The 25,584-nt window shown below is 37.4% G+C and overlaps 1 protein-coding gene across 5 annotated transcripts; it reads right to left on the bottom strand.

Annotated features, from left to right (window-relative positions):
• Nucleotides 1-120: 120 nt before the first annotated feature.
• Nucleotides 121-25,284, bottom strand: lsp1b (lymphocyte specific protein 1 b). Of its 5 annotated transcripts, none has more exons than XM_007244941.4 (14): nucleotides 24,937-25,280; nucleotides 23,745-23,873; nucleotides 18,102-18,537; nucleotides 17,410-17,522; nucleotides 15,133-15,223; nucleotides 14,620-15,030; nucleotides 13,698-13,739; nucleotides 12,434-12,477; nucleotides 11,580-11,661; nucleotides 11,188-11,328; nucleotides 10,678-10,776; nucleotides 9,844-9,933; nucleotides 9,327-9,432; nucleotides 121-347 (listed from the first exon to the last, which is right to left on the bottom strand). In XM_007244941.4, the coding sequence occupies exons 1-14, from the start codon at nucleotides 24,987-24,989 to the stop codon at nucleotides 340-342; spliced, it is 1,845 nt and encodes a 614-aa protein (XP_007245003.3). In that variant the 5' UTR covers nucleotides 24,990-25,280; the 3' UTR covers nucleotides 121-339. The 5 variants fall into 5 exon arrangements, with proteins under 5 accessions (XP_007245003.3, XP_007245004.3, XP_022523909.2 ...); XM_007244942.4 differs by having other exon boundaries at nucleotides 9,336-9,432; nucleotides 24,937-25,279; XM_022668188.2 differs by lacking the exon at nucleotides 13,698-13,739 and having other exon boundaries at nucleotides 24,937-25,281.
• Nucleotides 25,285-25,584: the final 300 nt, after the last annotated feature.

The following is a 25,584-nucleotide window of genomic DNA, read 5'->3' as shown; positions in this document are numbered from 1 at the left end:
ATCTCAGAAAAGCAATCCTTTTGAGAAAGAGTTGAGCAAGTGTAAAGATGCTTTGCACTGTTTGACCATTAGTGCATTACATGCATACTATGCAGAGCAAAAATTAAAGTACATCAAAAACATGATAGACCAGACTTTATTAGTGACCACTGTTCTCATATGACTGAGATCAGAGAATGTTACAAAACAGACATTAAAAAAAAATTGTCTTTAATTTTAATTCAGAATTTTAATTTCTTAATTGAATACTGTGAAGTGTTTATAAAAATGAATAAAACAAAATTGTAGAAATGTAGAGGAAAGTATCAGTATCCAGTATCACCGCTCCAAAAAACGATATTACTTGCCTAAAAAAAGAAAGATATTCACAAATTAATATAAAACATTTAATAGAAAGCTGTGATATACAATCTTAAATTTAAAAACATGTAAAACATATGTTTATCACATTCACTTTGACTTTTGTTTTGTTGAAGATGGTAGGAACCTAAGATATTTTAAGTTTCGTTGTCAACTGCATTTTTGTAATTAATCTAACATCCATTCCTGCATTTTAGAAACCTTTAAAAATGTCGCAATTTACTATCAAAACGAATATAATGGGTTTACTCTGTTTGCAACTAAATAAAAGTCAAAGTAAGTGTAAGAAACGGGTTCATACACGTTTTAACCAAAACATTTCGCTGGCTATTTTCATGACTTTTCTATGTCTTCAAGGCAATTTTTTATGACCATACAACATCAGTGAAGACATGGACAATAAAACTAAAAATCAACTAAAACTATAATGATAAAAAAAACATTTCTTTGAGCAATGTTGACAAAATCTTCAATAATAAAATGTGTGTCAGATCCTGAGAGCTCCGTTGTATAGGGCTGTATTACTTAACCAACTCTGAGCTGATGTATTTGTTAGCTCAAAAAATCTTTTCTCAGTCCAAATTTCCATGACTTTACCAAAACTTTCTGGGTATTTTTTATTTTTCCAAAACATATCCAGGCCAGGAAATTGCTATTTTCAAATTCCATGACTTTTCCAAATTTTTCATGATCGTACGAACCCTGTAAGAAACACGTTTTCTGATTTGGAGTTTATATTTGTCTTAATTTTATTATGAATAACATGTTGAAATATAATATAGTGTTGCAATTAATGACTGGTCATATTCTACATATCACTGCATTGCATTATAATAAGCACTGCTATTTGTGTGTTTTTTGCAGAAGTTGAAATGCTAATGGAAGTAAGTTATGATAGCCAGTCTGGCCCACTCTCCCAACAATACCCTCCACCCCTCGCACCCAAGCCAGGGAAGGACAATGCCCGTCTGCAGAAGCTAATTAAAAAAAGTGCCAAGAAGAAAGTAGGCTCATCCTCTCAGACGCCTATACCGTTCCGCTCAAGCCTGTCACCTGTAAATGAGGCCAGTCCAGACCAAGAGCACAGCGATGTTTCTAGCACCCCTTCAACACCAGAGACTCCAGAGGCACCAGTATACAGCAGCACACTGGACTCACCAATGTCTCAAGAGACTTTCTACTGTAGGACCCTGGACTCGCAGAGCTCTTCCGTCAGAACCCCCTACCACCACTCTAGCTCCCCATATCTCTGCTCCTACTATAGTCCTCACTACAGCTCAACACCCAGTCTTTCTTCACAGCCACACTCTGCTCCTGTACCGCTGTCTGGCCGCCAAATAGCCCCACTGTACACATGCTCTTCTTTTCTGTTTGATGATGTTACTGAGCAGACTCCAGACCTCATCGAACCCATGCCAACATTTGACGTGGGTCTAGGTGTCAGACAGCGGTATGTTCCAAATTCTTCAGGAACTTTCAACATTGCACAAAATCAAATGGAAAAACCAAACATATCAACACCATATGCTTATTCTCAGACATTAAGTCATTCTGCAGCCACCTATTTGGCTTCATCTGAAACACAAGCTCCTGCTTTGGCTCCTGGACAGCGTTCTGCTCCTCATTTGGATCTGTCCTGTGCTCCCCCTTTGGTCCAGTATCCTGGAGGTGGGTCTAAAAACCCTGCACCGTCACTGGGGACTTACAATCTTCCACCAGATCATAATGTCCTGGAAGCTGGAGCTGTAAAGGAATACCCTATGTCAAATTGCCAAACCTATGATGAGAGTTCACAAATGAAGAACTTGTCTAATTTTTCACCAAAGAAAATTTATACCTCAAAAGCTACATTTTACGAAATATCAAAGCCACCCTTTCAAGACAGAACTGGCTTTAATCAAACAAATCAAGAAGCCTATTTGCCTTGTCCACAACCATACAGAACAGAGGTTCAACAAAGTGGTGCAGTGACCACAAGTGGCCAGCAAGTTCCTATCGTTGCACCATTCTCTGGTCAACCAACGGCAGCGGCTCAATTGTGCCATTTACCCAAGACTGGACCACCTGTTCAAGGTGACTTCAATGCTAATACCCTTTCATTTACTCCAAACCCTTCCTTTCAACCCTCCAAGGAATTACCTTTTTCTGGGCCATATAGTGTGCCAATAGAACCCCAGCAGAAACATCTTCAGGATGTAATACACCCAATTCAAAATCCTGAAAAATCTCATTTTCAGGCAACAAGAAATGACATAATCCCTGGACCAGTTGCATTTGAGGAGAAAAAGATGTATTCCACACCAAATGGATTACTTAATTTGAACCCTGACCTGAAGTCGGATCTTTTGAAAGCATATTCTGAGAAGAACTTAAGCCCAAAGTTCTCCAGATGTGAAATTTCACTTTCTAAGGCAGTTTCAACTGAGACTTTTATTTCAAATCCAAGGGCATGTGATATTCTGCACGCTGCACCAACAAATAAAACAACAAATAAAATATCTGAAATTGAAATTTACGAGAAACAACCAATGCCACCACAACCACCACTAAAGTCTAATCCAGTGGCAGCAGCAAACAGTGTTTCAAGAGCTGTGAGCTATGAAAAAATACCTTCCAGTACTCATCATCAATACCAAACACAAAGCACTCCTGTTTATTGGTCACCCAGACCTCCAGCACGATTTTTGGGTAAAGAGCGTTCTAATGCTGTGCAAAATCAACCTAACTTACTACCCAAAAAGTCAACATACTATGGATTGACACCAATGGAATATGCTGCTTATGGTGGAATTAAAGCCAGCAGCTGTTCTTCAGTCCCCATGCCTGACAAGTCTGATGATTCTCAAAATCCACAAAATAATAATTCAACGTTAAACTCAAATTTTGGAACATCACACAAAAAATCTTCCAGTGTTCAAGAGCTTACTACAGAAACTGATCTGATTATAGAAACTGTTTCATCACAAACCTCAAAGCCTCAAATATCAATGTCGTCAGATCCAGCTCCACAGACTAGAGTTTCAAAAGTTCCAGGCCTTGAGGCACAGTCTGTGCCTAACTTGCTAAACACTCAAACTCCTATCAAAACTTCTACCTCAACTTCTTCAGCAAAGCTTGCTCTGAATGACATGGAGGTGAAATCTGGAGTTACATCAAAATCTCTGCCTGTTAATCATCAATCTTCAGCAACCTTAGAAGTACCCGTAATTTCTTCAAATGTTGCAGTTGTTCCAGAGATTCTGCCTCCAACACCTAATCACATTGGAGATTCTGAAGTCCCTTTAGCGATGCAATTAGGGGAAAAAAGGCCAAATTACCCTTTTCCCATGGCTCAATCCAACATTCTGAACTCAAATACTGCAGGATTATCAACAAGGAATTTTTTATCAATGCAAAATATTCCACTGCAAACATCAGCAGAGAGAGAAAATGTACCCCAATCTGCATATCCGACAAAAGCAATCGATCTTCCATCAGTGCTAACAGGATCAGGTTCCTCTAAAGCAAACACAGTGGTTCCAGAGGCAAAACTGACTAAAGTGCAAACAAATTATTCTTCTAGTGCAGCCACTATGACTGCAAACCTCAACAAAATAGTGTCGACAGACAATGTGATATCAGTAACAACTGGAAGTAACCACGTTAAAAAAAAGCCAGGAACCAATATCAAAGAGCCTGAAGTGCAATCCATTAAAATACCTCCTGATTTAAAAAGTTCAAGTATCTTTAGCACAACAGGTAAACCAGACATTTCATCCAACTTGGACTCAACAAAATCAACAAAACCAGCAGATTCATCAACTAAAGCCAAGTCAGGTAAATCAACTAAAGCAAAGTTGGGTAAATCAACTAAAGCTGCTGATGTAGACACGGCTAAACATGTAGGTGCATGTTTACAGCCGAATGCAACAGACCCTGTTACATCCGTAACACTGACTGAGAGTTTAGCCTCGGAAGATACTAAACAATTATCTCAAACCAACACCAGTGGAAGCTCATGTATACCAGTAAGCTTATTTCGGGACACAGAAGTTGCTCAAAGGCTGCAAAGAGAACCGAGACTCGACCAAAAGTTTTCAACAGATAAGAAAAACAAACCTACTTCTACATCTCTACTAGATGTCCAATCAATTTCCAAAGTGCCTCGTACCTTAAAACCAGAGCCCGTAGATAGCACAGCAATGGTCAACCCTATAGCATCCACACACCCAGCTAAAAGCCCTGTACCCACAGCAGCAATGTGTAGCAATGCCATGACAGACGTCCAACCCTGTACACCTCTTGTTACAAACAATCTAGACCCCGCTAAAGGCAGTACTAGGCAAAAAGGTATGAAGAAAAATATTACTGACACTCTAAAGGCAAGTGTGTTAAAGTCATCTCCTTCCAAACCAAACAAAGATGGTATAAGCAAAGAGGTGGTCAATAATGATATCAAGTCTCCTACAGAAACAGACTGCTCTGTAAAGTCTGTAAAAGACTCAAAATCCCCAAAGCAGACATGTACCAAGCTACCTGGAAAAACTACTGCACTTGTCAAGTCACAGAGTACAGAAATGAGCCTAGCAAGGATGATTCTTAATGCAGCAAAATCTTTGACCATCTCTCCAGCTACTGAACAAACAAAAACCCCCAACAGTACTGACAGTACTCCTGTAAAAAACAGTTCTACCACAAAATCAAAGACTGCAACCACTGCAAGAACTAATTCAGATGAATCCAGGATTGGAGTTGATGTTGTCAATGTTTCAATTGAGTCTCCAGAATCTACACCAAGTGGAGCTTCCACCACTACTAAAAACCCTCCCACAGAAACTTCTATGAGAAAGACAGTCACAAAAGACAAGGCCAAACAAGAGTTCGGCTTCACTAACAATTCAGACACTACAGAAAAAAATAGTACCGAAGTTGCAGAAAATGAACCCAAAGAGAAACCCAAAGAAACCCAGAAACCCAGAGTTCTAAAGTCAAAGCTCAGTGGCTGGACACGCCTAAAGAAGCACATGATTGTGGAGCCTGAAGAGCCACAGTTTCCAGATCTAGACAATGAGATTAAGACACCTGCTCAACCAAGTGACGTAAAGATGAGTGGGTCCAACCACTCTGTTGGATTACACGAGGAATCTAATTGCAGCAATGTGCAGAAAAAGACAGAAGCTCCCAGAGCACTTAAAATGTGGGATGCTGTTCTCTTTCAAATGTTCTCCACCAAAGAAAACATCGTAAAGCAAATAAATGCCAACAAATCTGAGGCAGACAAAACAAAGACATCAAAGGAAAGCCCAGGGCAGGTCCCGTCCTTCGCACATCGCCTGCCCATCCTTCTCTACAGTCCACGATTTGACGCTCGGAAGCTGAAGGAAGCAGCCGCGAAACCCCTGACCAAAATTGCTACAGCATTTGAGAGGAGCCTGTTGCATCGAAAGACTGAAGGTGAGGAACCCAAAGACTTCAATAGGACAGCAAGAGGATTTTCCATGTCCCAAACAAAAGATACTGAGGTTTAATATTTTAAGTATTTTTAGGACTGTTTTTACACTGCAAATGGGTCAAGATCAAAATAATGTGCCTTTTGGTCCTTAAAAGCTAAAAATATGATACTTCATATGTCAGAAATCTACACAGAAATCATACTTTCCCATGCGCCCTTGTAATGGCGAGCTGGAAGACAGGATGGAAAATTTTAGTGACAATTGGAAGTTGGCAAAAGCAACGATTGATCAAGAGTTGCAGCTATGTTGCTGAATTATTCACGGTGACCCTGTTCTGTTTCAAAGTTACATTTTGAGTTTGTCACCTGGGTAAAATATCATGGTAATTAAAATAATTTAGAGGACAACTTAAGCTTAAATAATAGTGGACAACTTAAGCTTTATTTCGGCTAAGCATGGAAACATGTTAAGCAGAAGTTATATTCTTAATTTCTGAACATTCACTTGAAAATAAAACAGTATAAAGGTTGTGATGTAACTGATGTAAAAGGTTACTTTAATAAAGGGGTGGAGTTATCTTAAGATGAGGGTGGACAGGCCACATCAAAATAACTGTATAAAATATACAAAAAGTACTTTAAATTGAAGCCTAACATTCCTCTATATTTGCAATAATGTGTTCATTCAGAGTACCGTATTTTTCGGACTATAAGGCGCACCGTATTATAAGACGCACTATCAAAGAACGCCTATTTTCTGCTATTTTTCCATACATAGGGCGCATCGCATTATAAGGCGCGTTAAGTGACACTAGAAAGGGTGCCTATATCAAAGTGAACAGGGGTGGCGCCATGTTTCCCTTCCCCCACCGGGGGTGGTCGCTTGCCGGTGGAGCGTCTCCGTATACAAATCTAGCTCTTTCAAAGTCAAACGAGTGCTGGATATTAATCTACACAGATTCCTCTCCTGAAAACTGTTTATTTGGGTGAGTAACGTGCTTCAGTTTATTTACAGTAAGCTTAGATTTCCAGATGTCCACTAAGGCTTGCTGCACCAGCGTTAGCATAGCTATCCGCTAGCACGCTAGCTAGTCACCTAAACTAGTAAAGTTAACCCAAACTTAAACGACAGCGTTACACTGAGTAATCCTGCGTGTTCTGGTAAGACAGTGAGATATTAGCTAGCGATTCGTCCCCCGTAGCTTGTTTTAACACGGTAAACAAGCAGATTACAGGCTGATAAAACTCACCTCTGAGAGAGTTAGCGCTTAGCATCTAGCTAATGCTAGCCAGGCAAAGCAGCACAGACTTACAGGCCGATAACTCACCTCTGAACGGTGAACGCTTAGCGATTAGCATCTAACTCTAATAATACTGCTCCAGCAGTATTAAAAGTGCTAAATTTAGAAAATACTGATCTCTGAACAGTGAAAAAGCTAGCTAGCTAAGCGGTTAGTATCTAGCTAATGCTATTGCTGCTCCAGCCTCGGAGCGGCACGGCTCTGCACGGAGTGTGTGTTTACTGCTCCTTACACCTGACGGGTAAAATTTAGATAATACTGATCTCTGAACAGTGAATAAGCTAGCTAATGCTATTTGCTGCTCCAGCCTCGGAGCTGCACGGCTCTGGACTCTGTATAGCACTGAAACTCTCTATAACGCTGCACGGAGTGTGTGTTTACTGCTCCTTACAACCTGACGAGTAAAATTTAGATAATACTGATCTCAGTGAATAAGCTAGCTAGCTTAGCGGTTAGCATCTAGCTAATGCTATTTGCTGCTCCAGCCTCGGAGCTGCACGGCTCTGGACTCTGTATAGCACTGAAACTCTCTATAACGCTGCACGGAGTGTGTGTTTACTGCTCCTTACAACCTGACGAGTAAAATCCATACAAAAGGCGCACCGTATTATAAGACGCACTGTCAATTTTTGTGAAAATTAAAAGTTTTTAAGTGCGCCTTATAGTCCGAAAAATACGGTAAATCTTGAAAAATGATTTGCTACACAGTGTTTGTATAAAATTTAAACAACTAAGTTGCAGAAACAAAATGCACATTATACTGATATTGACCCATGAGTTGATCTGTGGTTTTTTATTATTATTAAAGTTCAATATGGAGTAATGTACTGTAGCTGCACCACTGAGATGCTTGAAATGTTCAGAGCAGCAACACCAATCTCAAGAAAGCTACACTGAAAGGACACAGAGCACAGGGGCATAAGATCTAAGGCTAACTGGTTCGTTCATGCACTGAAAGGAAGGAGAGAGAAAGTGACAGCTGTAGACAGTGGAGGGGGACATGTGATATGGTGAGAAAGTGAAAGAGGGAGTGAGAAGTAAGCAAGGTTCTGAGAATGTGGCACTGAGAAAGTTGAAATAAAGGAAATGAATGAAGGGACAGTTGGATGTGTTAGGACATTTTAGCACAGGCTCTTGAAAATATCGGTTTGTGGCTCTGGGCGTTTTTCACACCTGTGTTTTTTTTGTTGTTTGTTTATTTGGAGCATTTTTTCCTTTGGTTTGGTTTGTTTTCACACATGTGACAACATAAATGCACCAAAATGTGCCCTAATAATGTGCTTTTGTCATGAGTGGGAATGTCTGTCAGAGATTTTGCATGCATGTTTTTTTTTTTACATTTTGTTTAATGTGTCGGTGTGTTTTTTATTTGCTAAGAGTTAATTTGACATTTTGAATGATTACAGATATTGTAATGCATTATACAGTCCAAAATAAAAAAAATCCCTGTATAATTCTGCATCCTCATATCAGGATGAAATGTGAATGTAAATAAAAGTTTCAGATGTAAAATTATATCAAAAGGAAAAAATATAGTTTGATCATGTGTGTTTTGTTTATACACCTACAACTGGTCTCTTAAATTATGTATTTCGCAATTACTATGACCTGGGGTGCTGTAAACAACTGTAAAAAAAGGTTTTGCCCCAGACGGAATGTTTTTTCTACTTTCACTGTTTTCATAAATGGAATCATGGTTCACATAATTTGGCATATTTTACAAGATCTTACAAAGAAACCCATTTAATGTCTCTTTTTGTGAAAGAGAGACTTCCACACACTGTAGAGTGTAGAAATGCTCAATATTGTAAAACAATTTAACTTCTAAATGTATTTTTCTGCAATATTTATTGTTTGTTGTTATTTTTTACTATTACTATACTTTTCCCAGAAGTCCCTGATACAACATTTTAATAATAATGCATTCAGTATATCTTGTACTGGAGTTAAATAAAGATTTATAATAGAAAATTGTTACAGTAAGTGTTACAGCAACCTTTTACAGCAAAAAAAAAGTAGTAATAAAAAAAACTAATTTTAAAGTTAAGTTAATATTCATTCAATTGGATAAGTGTAAGGGGGTTTTAATATTTTATCAAGAATGAAATATGGTGAGAGTGGGGATCATGAATAACCAGCAATTAATTAGTAATACAATATATAAAACACTATTCACAGCTTTAGAACAGATTGGGTTCAGGAATCATATTGTAAAATAAAGCACAATATCTTACTTGATTTACCATTTTTGAGTTTGCTACTGTCACCTTCCTCAACCAGGACCTTTTCATATTTTCCATGGCTGACCTCAACAAACTTGTATCTTGTATTCTTGCCAACCTAGGAATGAAAAAAACAAACACAAAGCACCTTTACATATTAAAGAGTTAATAAAAATATGAAAACTGATTTTATATGTAACAAAGACCCTGTTTACACCTAGTCTGGATTGTATCCTGATAAGATTTAACCACATGCATTGGTGGTAAAATGACTGGCGTTATCCAGATACAGTCCTGATACTTAAGACACATGAAGTAACCAGTTATAAAATTGAAAAGTGGCAATAAAACAGAAATAAAATAGAAAAATTGCAATAAAACAATGAATACAGAATACAAATATCATTTAAAGTTAAATTAAGGCATTTTGTTTGTAAACATATTTAAAGTCTTGTTTTAAGGATCCAAAACAATACATAAGCTATCATTAATTATATCTACTGTAAAGAAATGAAGAGGACTGCTTTACCTTCCCGCCCGGTTTCTCAGCTGTAGATGTCTCCTTCGACTCCCACAGAGATTTTTTGTTCCGAACATCACCAGCTTTAACTTCATCAGACTGACAACACAAGAGGTGAGAAAGTAAAAAAGCAGAAAAGATGAAGAGATAATCTGTACTTTAGGCTAGTCTATTTAATTAATTAGACATTTAATTAATTAGCTTGCCTACAGAATGATCAATATATATTTAGTGTTTTATTCATTAAATTTTTTCATATAATTTTATCCAATTTTCTGGCCAATTTAAAAGACCCTTACCTACCACACTTATTAGGACTCTCCCAATCACTAGTAATGCCCTCAACATGTGAAATCAGCCACCACCTCTTTTCCAACTGCTGCTATATGATGTGGCATCACTGGATAGCAGAAAGTGAAGGCCCAGTTCTGATACATCAGCTAACAGATGACTATGAAGACCAACATCACACATTAGGAGCGATATGGGGAGATGTGGAGAGATATTTAGCGCCATCTACCCACCCAAAAAGAGCATGGCCAGTTGTGCTCTCTCAGACTCTGGCTGCTGATGGCCAGCAGATATGTGGTGTTTTAGAAAATGCAAGAAATCCATTTAAAGTGATCATCATGTAAGAATGCTAGAAAATAGATTACCCTCAACAAAGATAGTGGTTACCTGACAGTAGGAAAAATCAGCTAGAACAGCAGATAGGGCCAGAGCAAAAATAGGAAAGCTGAGAAGGAAAGAAATCAAGCACGTGAAACAAGATAAAGAGAAGAATGTTTGTGAAAGTGAGAGTTTAAAGCTGTTAGCTTTAAAAAAATATTATATTTTACTAACTGTGGGTTTACAGGAAGACATTTTGGAATCTGCATCAGGGTTTCCCTTCACCCAGTGAGTGATCAGATCAGCCACACCTACATTCAGCCCCTCGGTATCCTAAAAGAAAATGACACAAAATAAACAAATGCTTATGTAGTAAAGTGAAAGGTTGAGTGTACTTTTATAATAATATAATAAAAATGATAAAAATTCTCTAGATAAAAGTTCCAGGGATAAAATTTATGTAGCTATTTTCCCTAATATTTATTTATTTAATATTTATGATATGCTGGCTTAATTCCTATCCAGCAATAAGGCCCATAATTCAAAAAACTGTTATATAATATTTAGTTAACATGACACTAGTGTGAAGGAATGTGAACTCACATTTCCCGTAACTTAAATAAGTCAAAAGGTGTCCTCATGACGTCATCAGTCACGATCATCATTACCCACTGTGCTGATAATTGTGTTTAGAGATGAGGTGTGATTTTGAGCCTAATTTACAAGAAGTAAAAAAAACTGTACTGTAGGGGACGCAGCCTTGGCTGAATTCTGGTTCCAGACGTCCCCTGCCTCAAACAAGTTCTTTCGGGCAGAAACAGGCTCTGGGGTGGTTGGGAAGTCTGTGGGAACTGCCTTTGTATCTTTTGTTTCTTGAGCACTTTCCTGCACACAAAACAACATACACAAACTAACACAATTACTATACATTTAAATATAACTGTAAAAAAAATGGTACTAAACCCTCTTTAGACAATGTCACAAAAAAATCACTTATGTTTCCCTAAAAATATTGCTTTAGACCGCTGGACCACTCAGTGCCACATTCTATAGAATTTTAAAACATGGCCCAGTGTAGAGGTGGAAGCAAAATGGGATTTGTCTGGTCAGTTATAAATAGCACTACTGTAGCATACCTCAACTGCATGGTTGTACTGTTCCAGCCGGCTGTCAATCTTAGAGATGGTCACAGAAGGTGAAGTCTTCTGGAAACTGTTACTGTTTACAAAAAACACATTTATATTTACTTACTATATTTTATCATTATGTTCTAAGATTAATTATATCAAATAATTATATAAAACTAATTTTATAATTATCCCAGATGATTATTTTATTTTTTCTTCTAAAATATAAAAATATTTATATTTTAGAATAAAATTACATTTTTATATTGATATTACAGCAATGAAGCATCTATTTGGTGTAACATAATTTCAAGACATGAATAAAGAAACTGAATAGAAATGTACAATGACATTCCCCATGTCGAAGGACATTGACTTTTGCCATGTCTTAACGAATCTTAACAATTTAGAATCTCTATCAGCATCTGTCAGTTTGAAAAGTCAGTTTTAGCCAGACACTGGTCACTATTATTACCACTCACTGCACTGTCCACTGTGTATGGTAATGCCCTCTGTGCAGTATTCCCAGTACAAAACTGGCTCAACTTTGGAAATAGAATGTCTGACACTCCCCACTATCAGGCCTCACTCCAACTCAAACAATAATTCACAGCAACTTTTCATGAGCATACTTGACCAGTATTCAACCTCACTCACAAGATAACACCTCACAACCTAAACAGGTGTGGATGTCAAGCTATTTCCTGAAGACCTCAAAATCAATTTATCGCAAGACTTTTGTCATGTCAGTATATAGTTTAGAGTTGATGTATACAGAAATGCAATGGAATAGTTAAGCTGCACATATTTGCACACTACAAATGCTTTCACTTTGAATGTTTCTGCACATTATTGGCACTCACCTTCTCTTAACAGATTGATTCAGAGATTCAGTCCTGTCAGAGATCTGCACAGATACAACAGTGTTAGGAGTTAATTGATCTGTATTACTGCCTCATCTGTGTCTGAACAACTTTATACTGTGTTAACATTAGAGACTCAGCATGCAGACGTACAAAGACAACAGACACATTTGGACCAGACTGATATATTAGTTAGCCATAAAATCTGGCATTCTTATGATTTTAGTAAAATACTGCTGAATAGCACAGTGAGCATTTAAATGAACTCAAAAATATCTAGGTTTCCTGCAACAGTATAAGGTGCACTTCAAATCAAATTCTAAAATCGTCAGTGCGCCTTATAATCTTGTGCACGTTATGTATGAATTTCACCGGTCAGGTATTAAGAAACAGTAAAGCCACTCTGCTCAAGTACAGCGTTATAAAGTTTCAGTTTAGCCTGGGGCACAGAGGCTGGAGCTGTATTAGCATTAGCCGCTAGCTCTTTCACTGCTAAAAGGAGAGTAGATCAAACTGTATTCTGCGTATTTACCGTGTTAAAACAAGTTATGTGGGACGAAGCGCAAGCTAATATTGCCCTCGCTTACCGGAACACTCAGGGTTCCTCAGTGTAGTGCTGTCAGTCGGCATTTAGCTCGTTAATTTAGCTGCTAATGCTAATGCTCCTGCACACAGCTACATTGGAAATATAGAAATCTAAGCTTAGTGTAAACAAACGGAAAGGCTTTACTCACCCAAATAAACAGTTTTCAGGAGAAAAATCTGTTTAGATTAACATCCAGCACTCATTTGACTTTAAAGAAATTTTTTTTTAAGAATTACAATTTACTTAGCTTAGCTTTACTTAACCAACCCCCCCACCACGACCCAGCCTGCCTCTACAATACACTTAAACACATTTCCCATAGTTGACAGTTTGAAAGAGGAACACAATTGGGCTGAGAGAAGCATGATGGTTGTTTCAACAAATTTGCTGCCATCTAGGCCACCCTGCAGCCAGAAACCATCGCCTTCCTATACAGTGATTCTGTAAACAAGACACCTGGACTGCTACAGACTGAAACTATGTTTTCTTTAATGAAGAACTCTGATGTACTTACGACTCAACAACATTTTAGTACCTCTGAACTGGAATTGGCATTGTGGACATATGGAATTATACCAGTCTACACTATGTTTTATGAATTAATAACCTTTAAATTGTTGTTGTAATATCAGTCAGGCCCTGTCATACATATACAGAGCTAGCTATTCAGTGACTCACCGAACACATACTCTCCTCCATCTTTTCCTCTGTATCCTCATCCTAAAGCCAGGAAGGAAGCACATCAACCACACACATACAGACAGACACACACAGACACACACAGATACACACACACACACAGGTACAGAATATATGCAATGCACACACACAGAACATAAATACACTCTCAACATCTGCAGACATTTCACACGTGGAACAGAAATAGCACTGTGTGTTTGTGTGTGTGTGTGTATGTGTGTGTGTGGCTTTCTGTTGCCTTTTCATTTACTGCAAGACAAAATGCACAAGCAGCTGCCACTAAAAATAAACATAAGATCATCATCACTATTAAATACTGATCATTACTGCATGATTTGACTTGATTTAACCATTCTCCTTCACTACCTTCCATTACTGTAAAAACATATGGTGCTAAATGGGGTTTGTGGGTATTAGGGCCTCTCCACACATATCACATGTAACCAATTTGGCTTTGGTGATACTCAGCAAAGAAGGCTACAGGAAATTGTTTCTACCAACAGCGATTACACTGTACAACTCATCTCCACTCTGCCAGGACATTTTAAATTACTAAGTAATTTCAGATACTGGAGTTTTATTTATTAACATCCACTCTTTAGGGATGGGACTTTGCAGTCATATTTCAGTGGATATGTTTGATGTAACGCAAAGTTGAGTGCAAGGACATTGCACATCTTCAGTTGCTGCAACATATGTACTGCTTTGTGCAACTGTGGCCTAAGAGCTGAATTGCGAAACATTTGAGGACTTATTTTTCACAAATTGGAATAATAACTGCTGGCCCAGAGACCAACAAACTATGATTCTTGACCATAACTTTATTTACAAAAAAATTTAGTTAAATGATTATATATTTATGTAATGCTGCAAAGCATTATGGGAAGAGTGCAGTGTTTACCATGAGTGTAGGGCTGAGAGGGCTGAACGGTTCGTCTGCTTCAGCGCTGGATAAGCTCAGCCTTTTCATCCTCTCCATCACACCCAGTCTCTTCTTCTCTCTCTCCTCTTCTCTCATCCTCTTCACTCTCTCTTCCTCAGTTTCCTCCACCACTCTTTCATTCTTTATTTGCTCCTTCACGATCTCTTCTTCTGTTTCTTCCAGCACTCTTTCTTCTTCTGTGTGCTCCCTCACCATCTCTTCCTCTGTTTCTTCCAGCACTTTTTCTTCCTCTGTTTGCTCTTTTACCATTTCTTCCTCAGTTTCTTCTAGCACTCTCTCTTCCTCTATTTCTTCCAGCACTCTTTCTTCCTCCGTTTGCTCCACCACTCTTTCCTCCACATTCTCCTCCTTCACCCAGACCTCCTCTACCTAAGAGAGCAAGAGCAGTTGCTAAGAGACTGTAAATCAGATATGCCTGTTTAAAAAATAGTGTGCATGTGTGTGTGTGTGTGTGTGTGTGTGTTCTTGCACCTCTTCACAAGTCAGTGTCTGCTCTTCTCTTTCATTTTCTGGTGGGCCTTCACCAAGCTGTTCTTCTGCAGCACAATCCTCCTCCCTCAAACTGGATATGGAGAAAAAGCAGTTAAGAGAAAGAGAAGAGAGAATAGTGAGAAAAAGAGGAAATAAACAAGATGTCCACAGAGCCCACACTAACATCTGCAGCCATTCTCAATGCATACCACAGAACAGACAGCCAACAGAAGACACAGAAACATTCAACACTAACAGACTTGTAGATGCACTTCAGTACTGTAATATGGTAATCATTATGCACAGTATAAAGTATGCAGTCTTATGTGACATCTGATAAAGTCTTTTTTCAGATAAAAAGTGGATTGCAACAGAGAGGTGACTGAAGGGACAGAGGGAAAAGTGTACAAAGAGAGGGCAAAAAAGAAATGTGAAAACCCATTTCAACTGACCAGATGCCACCAATGATTAACACATTTATTGTAACCTTAAACAGCAGAAACTGCTAAAATTGTGCGATTAATTGTGCAGCATTTGTAATCCTCTATAACTGTAAATATTCCATTTCTCTGTACTGCTACATTTTATTTTTATATATGGTTATGCATCAGAATGTACCTGTAGGTCTGTCACATTAAAAAAAATTGTGGACAATATATCGTCCCAGAAATTATTGCAATAAACAATATTATTGTCATATTAAGGCCATTTTTAATATAGGCCACGGATATAATGATAATAGATTAGCATAATCAAGCATTCATTCTTTTTTAAAGACAACAAATTACACTTTTTCTTCACCAACTGCAGTCACTGCACACTGTTATGTATGGAGTCATTTATCAGTTGAAGAATTGGTCTGGTTTTGCATAACTGGCCAAAATACTGTCCATTGTAATATGTGAACAAACATACAAATAAACACAATAGACAATATCACGATTATCAAATATTATTGAGATCATGTCCATTTACTGTACAATAAGTTGATAAAGTAATTATCGCAAAATGTTTGTGAACAAATCGAATATAAATATATATTCATTCAGAACTCAGAGCGTGCATCCCTTACAACTACTACAATATGCTAGAATACAGAACAGATTAGCACTAGGTAAATTGATAATATGCATATTCAAGATCTCTAATCATCAGCTAAACCAGTAAAAGCGTATCTACAGCACATTAAAAAAACACTTGCATGATATTTTACCTGTCTGCAACGAGCACAGAAGATTCTTCAGCAGAGTCCATGTTGCACTGTCACTTCGCTTTGCTATGAGCTAAATATACTGAGCATAGGAAGGATATGAATCTAGAGGAGGAAGTTGTGAAAGCCACCTGGTGTGGCTAGTCATTTCTCAACACACAGAAGCTATGTGGCAGGTTTCATATCAAGCAAGCCAATCAGGCACAGTATTAGTTCCTCCTGACCTAATTAATCTGTATAAGCTACTGGGTAAGACTGAATCAGATGTCTCCTTCTAAAATGAAGGTGAAGTGTTTTCCTCTTGATTTGGTTTGTGTTAACATAGGGAAATACACAAAAATGTGTCACAACCAACTGCCTGGGAACATACTCTCTGCTTATTGGTCTGACCAGTCAGGGGTGTTATCTAGAAAGTAAATACAGGAAGAAGGTCCTGTGTTCTGGACTAGTGTGCGTATTTCCTTGTAATTTCACATGGAGTAGCGGCAGAGATTGCATTTGTTCATAGTTGGGGAAAATGCCAAGGTCAGATCACCTTCTCACCACAAAAAATGAAAAATAAAATAAATAACAAAAACAAAATGCTCTAGAGTTAGTTAGGAATCAGACCAAGAACACCTCCTCCTCTCAAATGTCTTGATGCGGTTGTTTTAGTCTGCATCCAAATGTGATTACGATGTTCACACCTGCCCAACAATTCACTCCAAGGGTGAAAATAAAATAGAGTTCAATTTAACTAATAAGACTAAAAAGGACAAGTGTAAAAATGATGACAGTGTTTAAGGGTCACTGTTTGAAGTCTTAGGGAATAAAGTCATAATATTTTAAGAAAAAAAGTCAAGAAAAAAGGTATAGAAAATGGCATTTCGTAAAAATATTTGAAATATAGTGACTTTTCTCAGTAGTAGTACCATTTTAAAGTCATAATACTGTATTATGACTTTATACACAAAACATTAAAATTCTTGAAGTCTACTATTTTTATGTTTTTAATAGTGGCTCTAAAACACCAATACTTCTTTTTGTAAAATTATGAAGTGGTTGTGCGTCTGCATTTACATAATTACCATGAAGTTTTCCTCAATGTGTTTCTCATCCTTTTAGCCGTATCACAATCCAAGTCCTTTTCAAGCCTGGCTGTTGTAATGTTGGAAACCTTTTCTTTTTTCTGTTCTTTCTCCTGTCACAAAGAGGAAACAATTAAACAAAGCATATCACTATTAATTAGCCAGTCTTTCAAATAACTGAGCAATTTTTAGTCCTGTGCTCCATCTACAGTTGGGAAGTGGAATTTGTTTTTTAAGCCACAACTAAAGGACATGCTTCACACAGGCATTTCTGGACAAGCTGTGAGACGAAGAACCTGTAGTTTAAAGTGAAGGAAGCATGTGGCTTTATACACTATTTTGATATTACATGATTTGGCAAAATATGCATGCTTTGCATTCGGCAGCATTACATTGCAGTTTCCCATTAGCTTTTTCCTGTTAACTTCTTCAAAGTTACATAGTGCAGTTAGCACCATACTGAGCCAGGACTAGCAATGATAAAGAAATTATTCTCTCCTATTTAAGCCAGTGGAACATTACATTAAAGATGTTATTTTAAGATAAATATGCTACATAATGCTGTAATTGTAGGGTTTGTTAATGCACTTATTAGATCATTTATGTGTAAAACAGGACATGAAGAAAAATTAAACCGGTTCCGTACTTAATAATACTGGAACATGACACTAGGTAATCAGATTAATACTTACAGTTTGAATTATGTAATTTCCTTGACTTTCACCACTTCTGATCAACCCAACTTCATCTGCCTGTCTCCCTGACTTCTCCTCTCCAGTGACACTGTGTTCTTCACATTCTCTCATGTCCTGCTCATCCTTTTCTTTCTCCCTCCATTCACCTGCCTTATACAACTCCATGCCATGCTGATCATTCTGCTGGGAAGAAGAAGACACAGTCTGGAGGAGTGAGGTGGAGTGAGACGGATGATCATTTAAGCCATTCAGATGTTGGTGGGCAGAGTTCAGGCCACTTGGGTGGGATAGGTGTGCAGAGTTATTCAAATTTCCTCCTGCTCTGTCACAGGTTTCTGGTTGTGTCTTTCTCTTTACTTGGTCCAAGTTAGTGTTAAAGGTGTCAACACCATCTGAAGAGGACAAACAGCTCGGCTTCTTGCAACTCTGAAACCTAAAAAACAAAATAGCAGAAGTTCTTTATTTTCAAAAAAAGGATAATACAGCTTCATGCATTCTATCTGCATTATAAATAACACCACTGGTGGACAAAGTGTGTATAAGGAAGTTGTGGTCAGTTTAAACAGTACATTCAGCACAGACACAAAGGTCATGTCCAAATTGGGCTTTCTGTGCTTTCTTTAAATGTTCCTTTTTGGAGCCAAAATGACTGTCAATACAGTACATACATTCTGTCTTCAACAGAACAAGAATGGCACACAAGCTTTTATTTTTATATCAACTCAAAAAATACAATGACATGCCAAAAAGTGGATTTTAGAAAACACAAAAATTGTGAAATGCAACTAAGAGCTCCAGAAAAACAATTTAAGCCAATGACTGTGTAGTTTAAACTAGCAATGAAATCAATCACATAATTTTAAAGAATCGGAATTGGCTGGAAAATTCCCCATTCAGGGAATGTGAGTGGCTAATCCAGCAAGCTAGCTACCTATTGAGCCATCTACTACTTTCATCCACATTTAATTTTCCTCCAAACTGTTGACACACCTTTACACACTCTCCCACTCTCACTCTTACTCTCTCTGTCACTCTCTCATATTTTCTCCATTAATGCAACTAAGCACATTAAAATATTCTAATTTAAAAAGCATCAAAAAGTATCAAAGTATCAAAAATACCCAGACACATAATAATACAATAAAAAGACTTGTCTAAATCTAGTCTGCCGTGCCTAATTCACACTACACTATTCTAACTGTCTCCCTCTAAAAAATACAGGAAAATAACAGCATTTAAAAAATATGAATCAAGATTCTAATATTCCAGTGATAAAAACAATATTTTTTTACGCGAATGACTAATACTTGTATTTACATTTAAATACCCATTAATACATGCTTAAGAAAATCTGGTGGGCCACACTGTTTACACCTATGGACACTGTTTAATACTTGCACTGGTGATTTTATTTGACGATGTTATTTTATTTCAAGGATTATCATTATTATCCTTTAAGAAGCGCTGCTTAGTGTAATATAGGACTTTCACAAACATAAACAACATAAAAAGCATGCATGTAAAATGTATGTTTTGATACCATTTCAATAATAATTAAAAATTGATTTAAAAAAGCACAAACTTGCATGTGTTCTTTTTTATTAAATTGCCAAAGTATTTAATCGGGACTCAGTATTGACAACCTAACATTAAATGACTCGTAAGTAATCAGTAAGCCCAATATTGCTATAGAATTCATGATCATAATGAGGTTATTCATAAAACTCTCTTCTCTGACTACAACTTTGAGTATTAGCTTCATAAAAAGTTTTTTATTTATTTTCTAAAAGCTTCTAAAATTACAATGAGTTCATTATTTTTCCCACTTCCAGAGCACTGCCAGGGCTCAGACTGATAATTTCAGCACCTTTTAAAAAAATATAATCTTAAATGATGGGATGGTGGTAGCCCACAGTGGCCACAGAATTGGCTGGACACCAAGACATCATGCTATTTTAGTGCTGCCTCCAGGGCAGCTAACGCTACAGTTGGCATATGTTAGACGCACTGAGCAAAAGCATCAGCTAATTGAAATAATAAAATAATATCAGTGGGAATGGAACTCAATATTCTCGGGGGAGCGGGTGGGGTCCTGCTTACGCCCACATGCTCAGTGGAAGCAGGTGTCAGACAGAGCTCTGGGCCTGAGTCTCTGAGTCTCCATAGCAACCAAACAAACAAAATGACACTTGTTTCCTGTTTCTCTCTCTAGGCTCCTATCAAACATGCACAAAGTAAACTCTCACTCAGTACAGAACTCCATATGTTATTTATGAGTCCTGTTCTCACAGACTGACTTTGGTATAAAACTCTAAAACTACTGGCTAGCACTTAAATGACAGATTATTGTCAGATTATAAAAAAAAAACAGGTTACAAGTTACAAGTAAGGGGGTCAAAAACACAGATAGAACCTAAACAGAAAAAACAGTGGGTGTGTGAATAGAACACACTTCACAAAGGTTCAGTCAAGAATATGAACATATTTTAGTAGATTACTGCAGCAGTTCTCAAACCTTTATAGTTGGAAGCCCCCTCTGTGGAGGGTAAAAGCCACTGAGGACTCCTAACCCCCATCCTACAGTGTAAAAAAACAAATAAACTGCGGACATTGTGATGTGTTTCATTACCAGGCACCACTGTTTAAGATAACGCCAATAAAGATATTAAAATAATAAGTCAAATAATGAATTACAAATACTTTGCTACCTTAATGAAGTACCGTATTTTTCGGACTATAAGGCGCACCGTATTATAAGACGCACTATCAAAGAACGCCTATTTTCTGCTATTTTTCCATACATAGGGCGCATCGCATTATAAGGCGCGTTAAGTGACACTAGAAAGGGTGCCTATATCAAAGTGAACAGGGGTGGCGCCATGTTTCCCTTCCCCCACCGGGGGTGGTCGCTTGCCGGTGGAGCGTCTCAGTATACAAATCTAGCTATTTCAAAGTCAAACGAGTGCTGGATATTAATCTACACAGATTCCTCTCCTGAAAACTGTTTATTTGGGTGAGTAACGTGCTTCAGTTTATTTACAGTAAGCTTAGATTTCCAGATGTCCACTAAGGCTTGCTGCACCAGCGTTAGCATAGCTATCCGCTAGCACGCTAGCTAGTCACCTAAACTAGTAAAGTTAACCCAAACTTAAACGACAGCGTTACACTGAGTAATCCTGCGTGTTCTGGTAAGACAGTGAGATATTAGCTAGCGATTCGTCCCCCGTAGCTTGTTTTAACACGGTAAACAAGCAGATTACAGGCTGATAAAACTCACCTCTGAGAGAGTTAGCGCTTAGCATCTAGCTAATGCTAGCCAGGCAAAGCAGCACAGACTTACAGGCCGATAACTCACCTCTGAACGGTGAACGCTTAGCGATTAACATCTAACTCTAATAATACTGCTCCAGCAGTATTAAAAGTGCTAAATTTAGAAAATACTGATCTCTGAACAGTGAAAAAGCTAGCTAGCTAAGCGGTTAGCATCTAGCTAATGCTATTGCTGCTCCAGCCTCGGAGCGGCACGGCTCTGCACGGAGTGTGTGTTTACTGCTCCTTACACCTGACGGGTAAAATTTAGATAATACTGATCTCTGAACAGTGAATAAGCTAGCTAATGCTATTTGCTGCTCCAGCCTCGGAGCTGCACGGCTCTGGACTCTGTATAGCACTGAAACTCTGTATAACGCTGCACGGAGTGTGTGTTTACTGCTCCTTACAACCTGACGAGTAAAATTTAGATAATACTGATCTCAGTGAATAAGCTAGCTAGCTTAGCGGTTAGCATCTAGCTAATGCTATTGCTGCTCAGCCTCGGAGCTGCACGGCTCTGGACTCTGTATAGCACTGAAACTCTCTATAACGCTGCACGGAGTGTGTGTTTACTGCTCCTTACAACCTGACGAGTAAAATCCATACAAAAGGCGCACCGTATTATAAGACGCACTGTCAATTTTTGTGAAAATTAAAAGTTTTTAAGTGCGCCTTATAGTCCGTAAAATACGGTACAAATTGTGTCTAAATCTATAATTTACTGGAGTCATTTATTTACACTTTAATTTAATTAATTTATTTAATTTCAGCTTCTTTTCATTCTGGCTTCTCTTAGTAAATCTCTACATCCAGATAGAGAGAATCTGATTGTGGCTGTATTAGAAGTATAAAAAATATATACCATTCTGACAGCCTATTTGTTTATACACTGTTTATCCATTACATCTGCACGTCACACTTCAGAAAGAACATAGCAGATACATGTATCCAAGTATAAAGATGATCCGTGCAGAGACTCGAGAACTCAAGCTCTCAAAATGTTCTAACTAAGCTTCTTTAATATATTTGTACTATTTGTACTAAAATACATATATTTGCAATTGGCAGGATGCCTAGTGCATCCTTTATCAACATTAACATTTTAAAATAATATTATAGTAATTATGGATTTTAGAAAAATGTGTTTGGGGGAGAGGGGTAGTGCTTTATAGGACTCTGTAGCATAGTCTAGGCTTTTGTCCTTAATGTCACCTTAATGCCCCCCCCCCCACCCCCCCACCCCTTATGTTACTTTTACTTTTATACATTACATAGTTTTGAAATCAGTACTTTTATACTTTAACTTGAGTAAAAAGCTTGAGTTGACCTTCAACTTCTACAGAAGTATTTTTAAACCCTAGTATCTATATTTCTACTTGAGTAATGAATGTGAATACATTTGACACCTTTGATCACCAAATCATATAATAATAAATGGGCATAACAAAAAAAAATACATAGAAGAGATTTAACCTGTAATATTTTTCTGTATATATCCCCCCTTTGCCCCATTGCTGGCCCCCAGTTTGAGAACTGCAGGATTAGCTTGTGGGTACCACACTATAAAGGTGTCCGCTCATATCTACAATCCGTCAATATGGCTTCAGGTTTTCATTCCACCCAGGCCTCAGCCAAGTCTATCCAAGTCATTCCAACCATGCCAGCTGATCCGGTTTGTTTAACTCTTTAATGCGAGGGAAAGGGCAGTTATTTTTGGAATTAATCTGATCTTCTGCTAATATCCTAGAGGTCAGCAATTTCTCAAGCACATTTCAAAATCACATTTGTTGTGATAAAGTAAATTATCTTTATTTGAACAGAATGTAAACCCTAAAAAACTACATATGGATCAATATGAATATAAAATTTCCTTGCAGTATGGTGGTATAAATTTCATACAAACACTTTGGAATAAATAAATAGATAAATAATTTACTAATATATATATATTTATATATATATATATATATGTATGTATATATATATATATATATATATATATATATATATATATATATATATATATATATATAAATTTCACATAATTAATTTCACTCCCTCATACCGTTTCTATAATTAGCTGAGATAAAGCTTAAGGTGTTTACCCTGTCTCTATAAAATATCTCAGTAATTAAAATACTTCAAGAAAATGTATCTTTGAAACAGAACAAGGTCACCATGAACTATACAATAGGTTTGCAACTATAGGTCAACCACATATTTATTTTGGAGTTATAAATACCAGCTGACAACAACGTCATACACAAGATATGACAGATAAGACATATGACAAAACACTAAAAGACTATATGAAATTGAGATACTGACGAGCTTTTTTCACACAGGTCAGGGCTGCTGCTGTTCTGAGGAAGCTCTGTAGATCCACCTGCTTTCGCAGCCTGTCGACGCTCTCTCTCTATCTCCTCTGCATCTTCCAGACTTCTCTGCACTGTAATCCTATATATACACACAAACACACATATATGCACACAATTCAGACTAAATTACATAATATGTCGATGTTGTTTGTTGGCAACAAGCCAGTATTTTGTTTTTAATAAGACTATTATCTATTATGAGGTACTTTTTTTTGTAATATTTTTTTTTTAGTTTTATGTGCATGTAGACCTCCACAACAAAGTAGAGGTAACTGAAAAGTTACAAGAGAACAAAAAACGAGATGGAAAGAAAATAAAATATGTATTATTCTCACTATGACTACCCTGGAGGACAGTGCAAAGTATCGGAAATGAGGTCACAAGAGGTGTCATGGGGAAGAGCTCAACAGGAAATGAACTCTGAGGGGACAGGAAGTGCTGACATACTGACAGGAAATAATTCTCAAACATTTAGAAGATGAGCTATAACAAGAAAGAAAGCAAGAAAGAAAGCAAGAAGTAAAGCAAAAAAGAAAGCAAGAACAAAAAAGAAAGAAATTTTCAATATTAAAATATTACTCTTTTTTTTGACAAAATTAATCTAGTTATATATCTAGTTCATTGCTTTTGGCATTCATGACACTATGGGACTAAATTATTAGACCAAATATCATGACAATAGACAGCTGTAGGCTGTAGGCAATATTAAATGATTATTCATTCTATAAACTGTTGAAACAGTTTGATCTGTAGCCTTTCTGATGATGCCATGATGTACACAGCCTACAGCCAACCTACAGTCTCATTGTGGATGGCTGCATTTGCTCCTTAAAAATAATTAGTTCCTCTTAACCTGCCCAGGATTACACTCATCACTTCTACAGACAACAGACAACAACCTAACTCTAATAAACCTTAAAGATAAATATGAAGATTACCACATAGATCTGCAATTCATTTCAAGATAATTTATGTTACAAGACTAGACTTCAAACACATTATGGGGCACAAAGGCTGGACTATCACTAACATCAGTGTCAACATGTCTTGTGTTTTGATGGTCAACATATGGTCAACATCTTACACATACTATTGCTTAAATATGTAAAAGAACATTTAACCAAACACTCATTCACACTCACCTTTGGAGGTCTTGCAAGCCCTGCTTGCTAGAGTGTCGTCTTAACATGGACATGTTTCTTCAGTCAGTCCATCTGTTTATCCATATGCCTCTCCTACTCCTACAACCACTCACCAAATCATTAAGAGCAGCCTCTGTGTTTAAAGAGACCCTGTGGGGTGTGGGGTGTGGATGTGTGTGTGTGTGTGTCTTGTGTCTTTTGTCTACAAACTTCCTAGGAAAGTTATTTCCTCTGCATCCTCTGGGGGTTGAGAATATTTGATCCCCTTTTCTCTCTTTCTCTCTCTCTCTTGTTCCCTCTCTCTCAGAATCCACCTTTTTTCATAGCTTCCCTCCTCTTCACAGCTCTCCTCCAATCAGCAGATTGGAGCAGCAGTCACATGACATTGGACATGATAAGACATGGAAAACACTCACACACACACACACACACACACACACAAACAATTTAAAATGAAAGATGTTAGAAAGTTATTTTCATGTACCTACATGTAAAGCTCAATAAGTTAGAAAATCATCAAAAAGTAAATTTAGTTAATTTATTAAATTCAAAAAGTGAAAACCATATATTATATACATTCATTACATACACAGAGTGATCTATTTCAAGCATTTATTTATTTTTATTTAAATGTTGGTAATTATGGCT

Source organism: Astyanax mexicanus, chromosome 23, assembly GCF_023375975.1.
Source record: "Astyanax mexicanus isolate ESR-SI-001 chromosome 23, AstMex3_surface, whole genome shotgun sequence".
Classification (NCBI taxonomy): domain Eukaryota; kingdom Metazoa; phylum Chordata; class Actinopteri; order Characiformes; family Acestrorhamphidae; genus Astyanax; species Astyanax mexicanus.
The sequence above is the reverse complement of the archived record's forward strand: the minus strand, read 5'-3'. Positions and strand labels throughout refer to the sequence as shown.

Coding starts and splice junctions, on each gene's coding strand:
- lsp1b (XM_007244941.4), bottom strand. CDS start 24,989: ATGTCCATGTTAAGACGACACTCTAGCAAGCAGGGCTTGCAAGACCTC. Junction 11,329..11,579: donor AGTACAACCATGCAGTTGAG/GTATGCTACAGT, acceptor TTTTGTGTGCAG/GAAAGTGCTCAAGAAACAAA. Junction 9,934..10,677: donor TGTCTTCCTGTAAACCCACA/GTTAGTAAAATA, acceptor TTGTGTTGTCAG/TCTGATGAAGTTAAAGCTGG.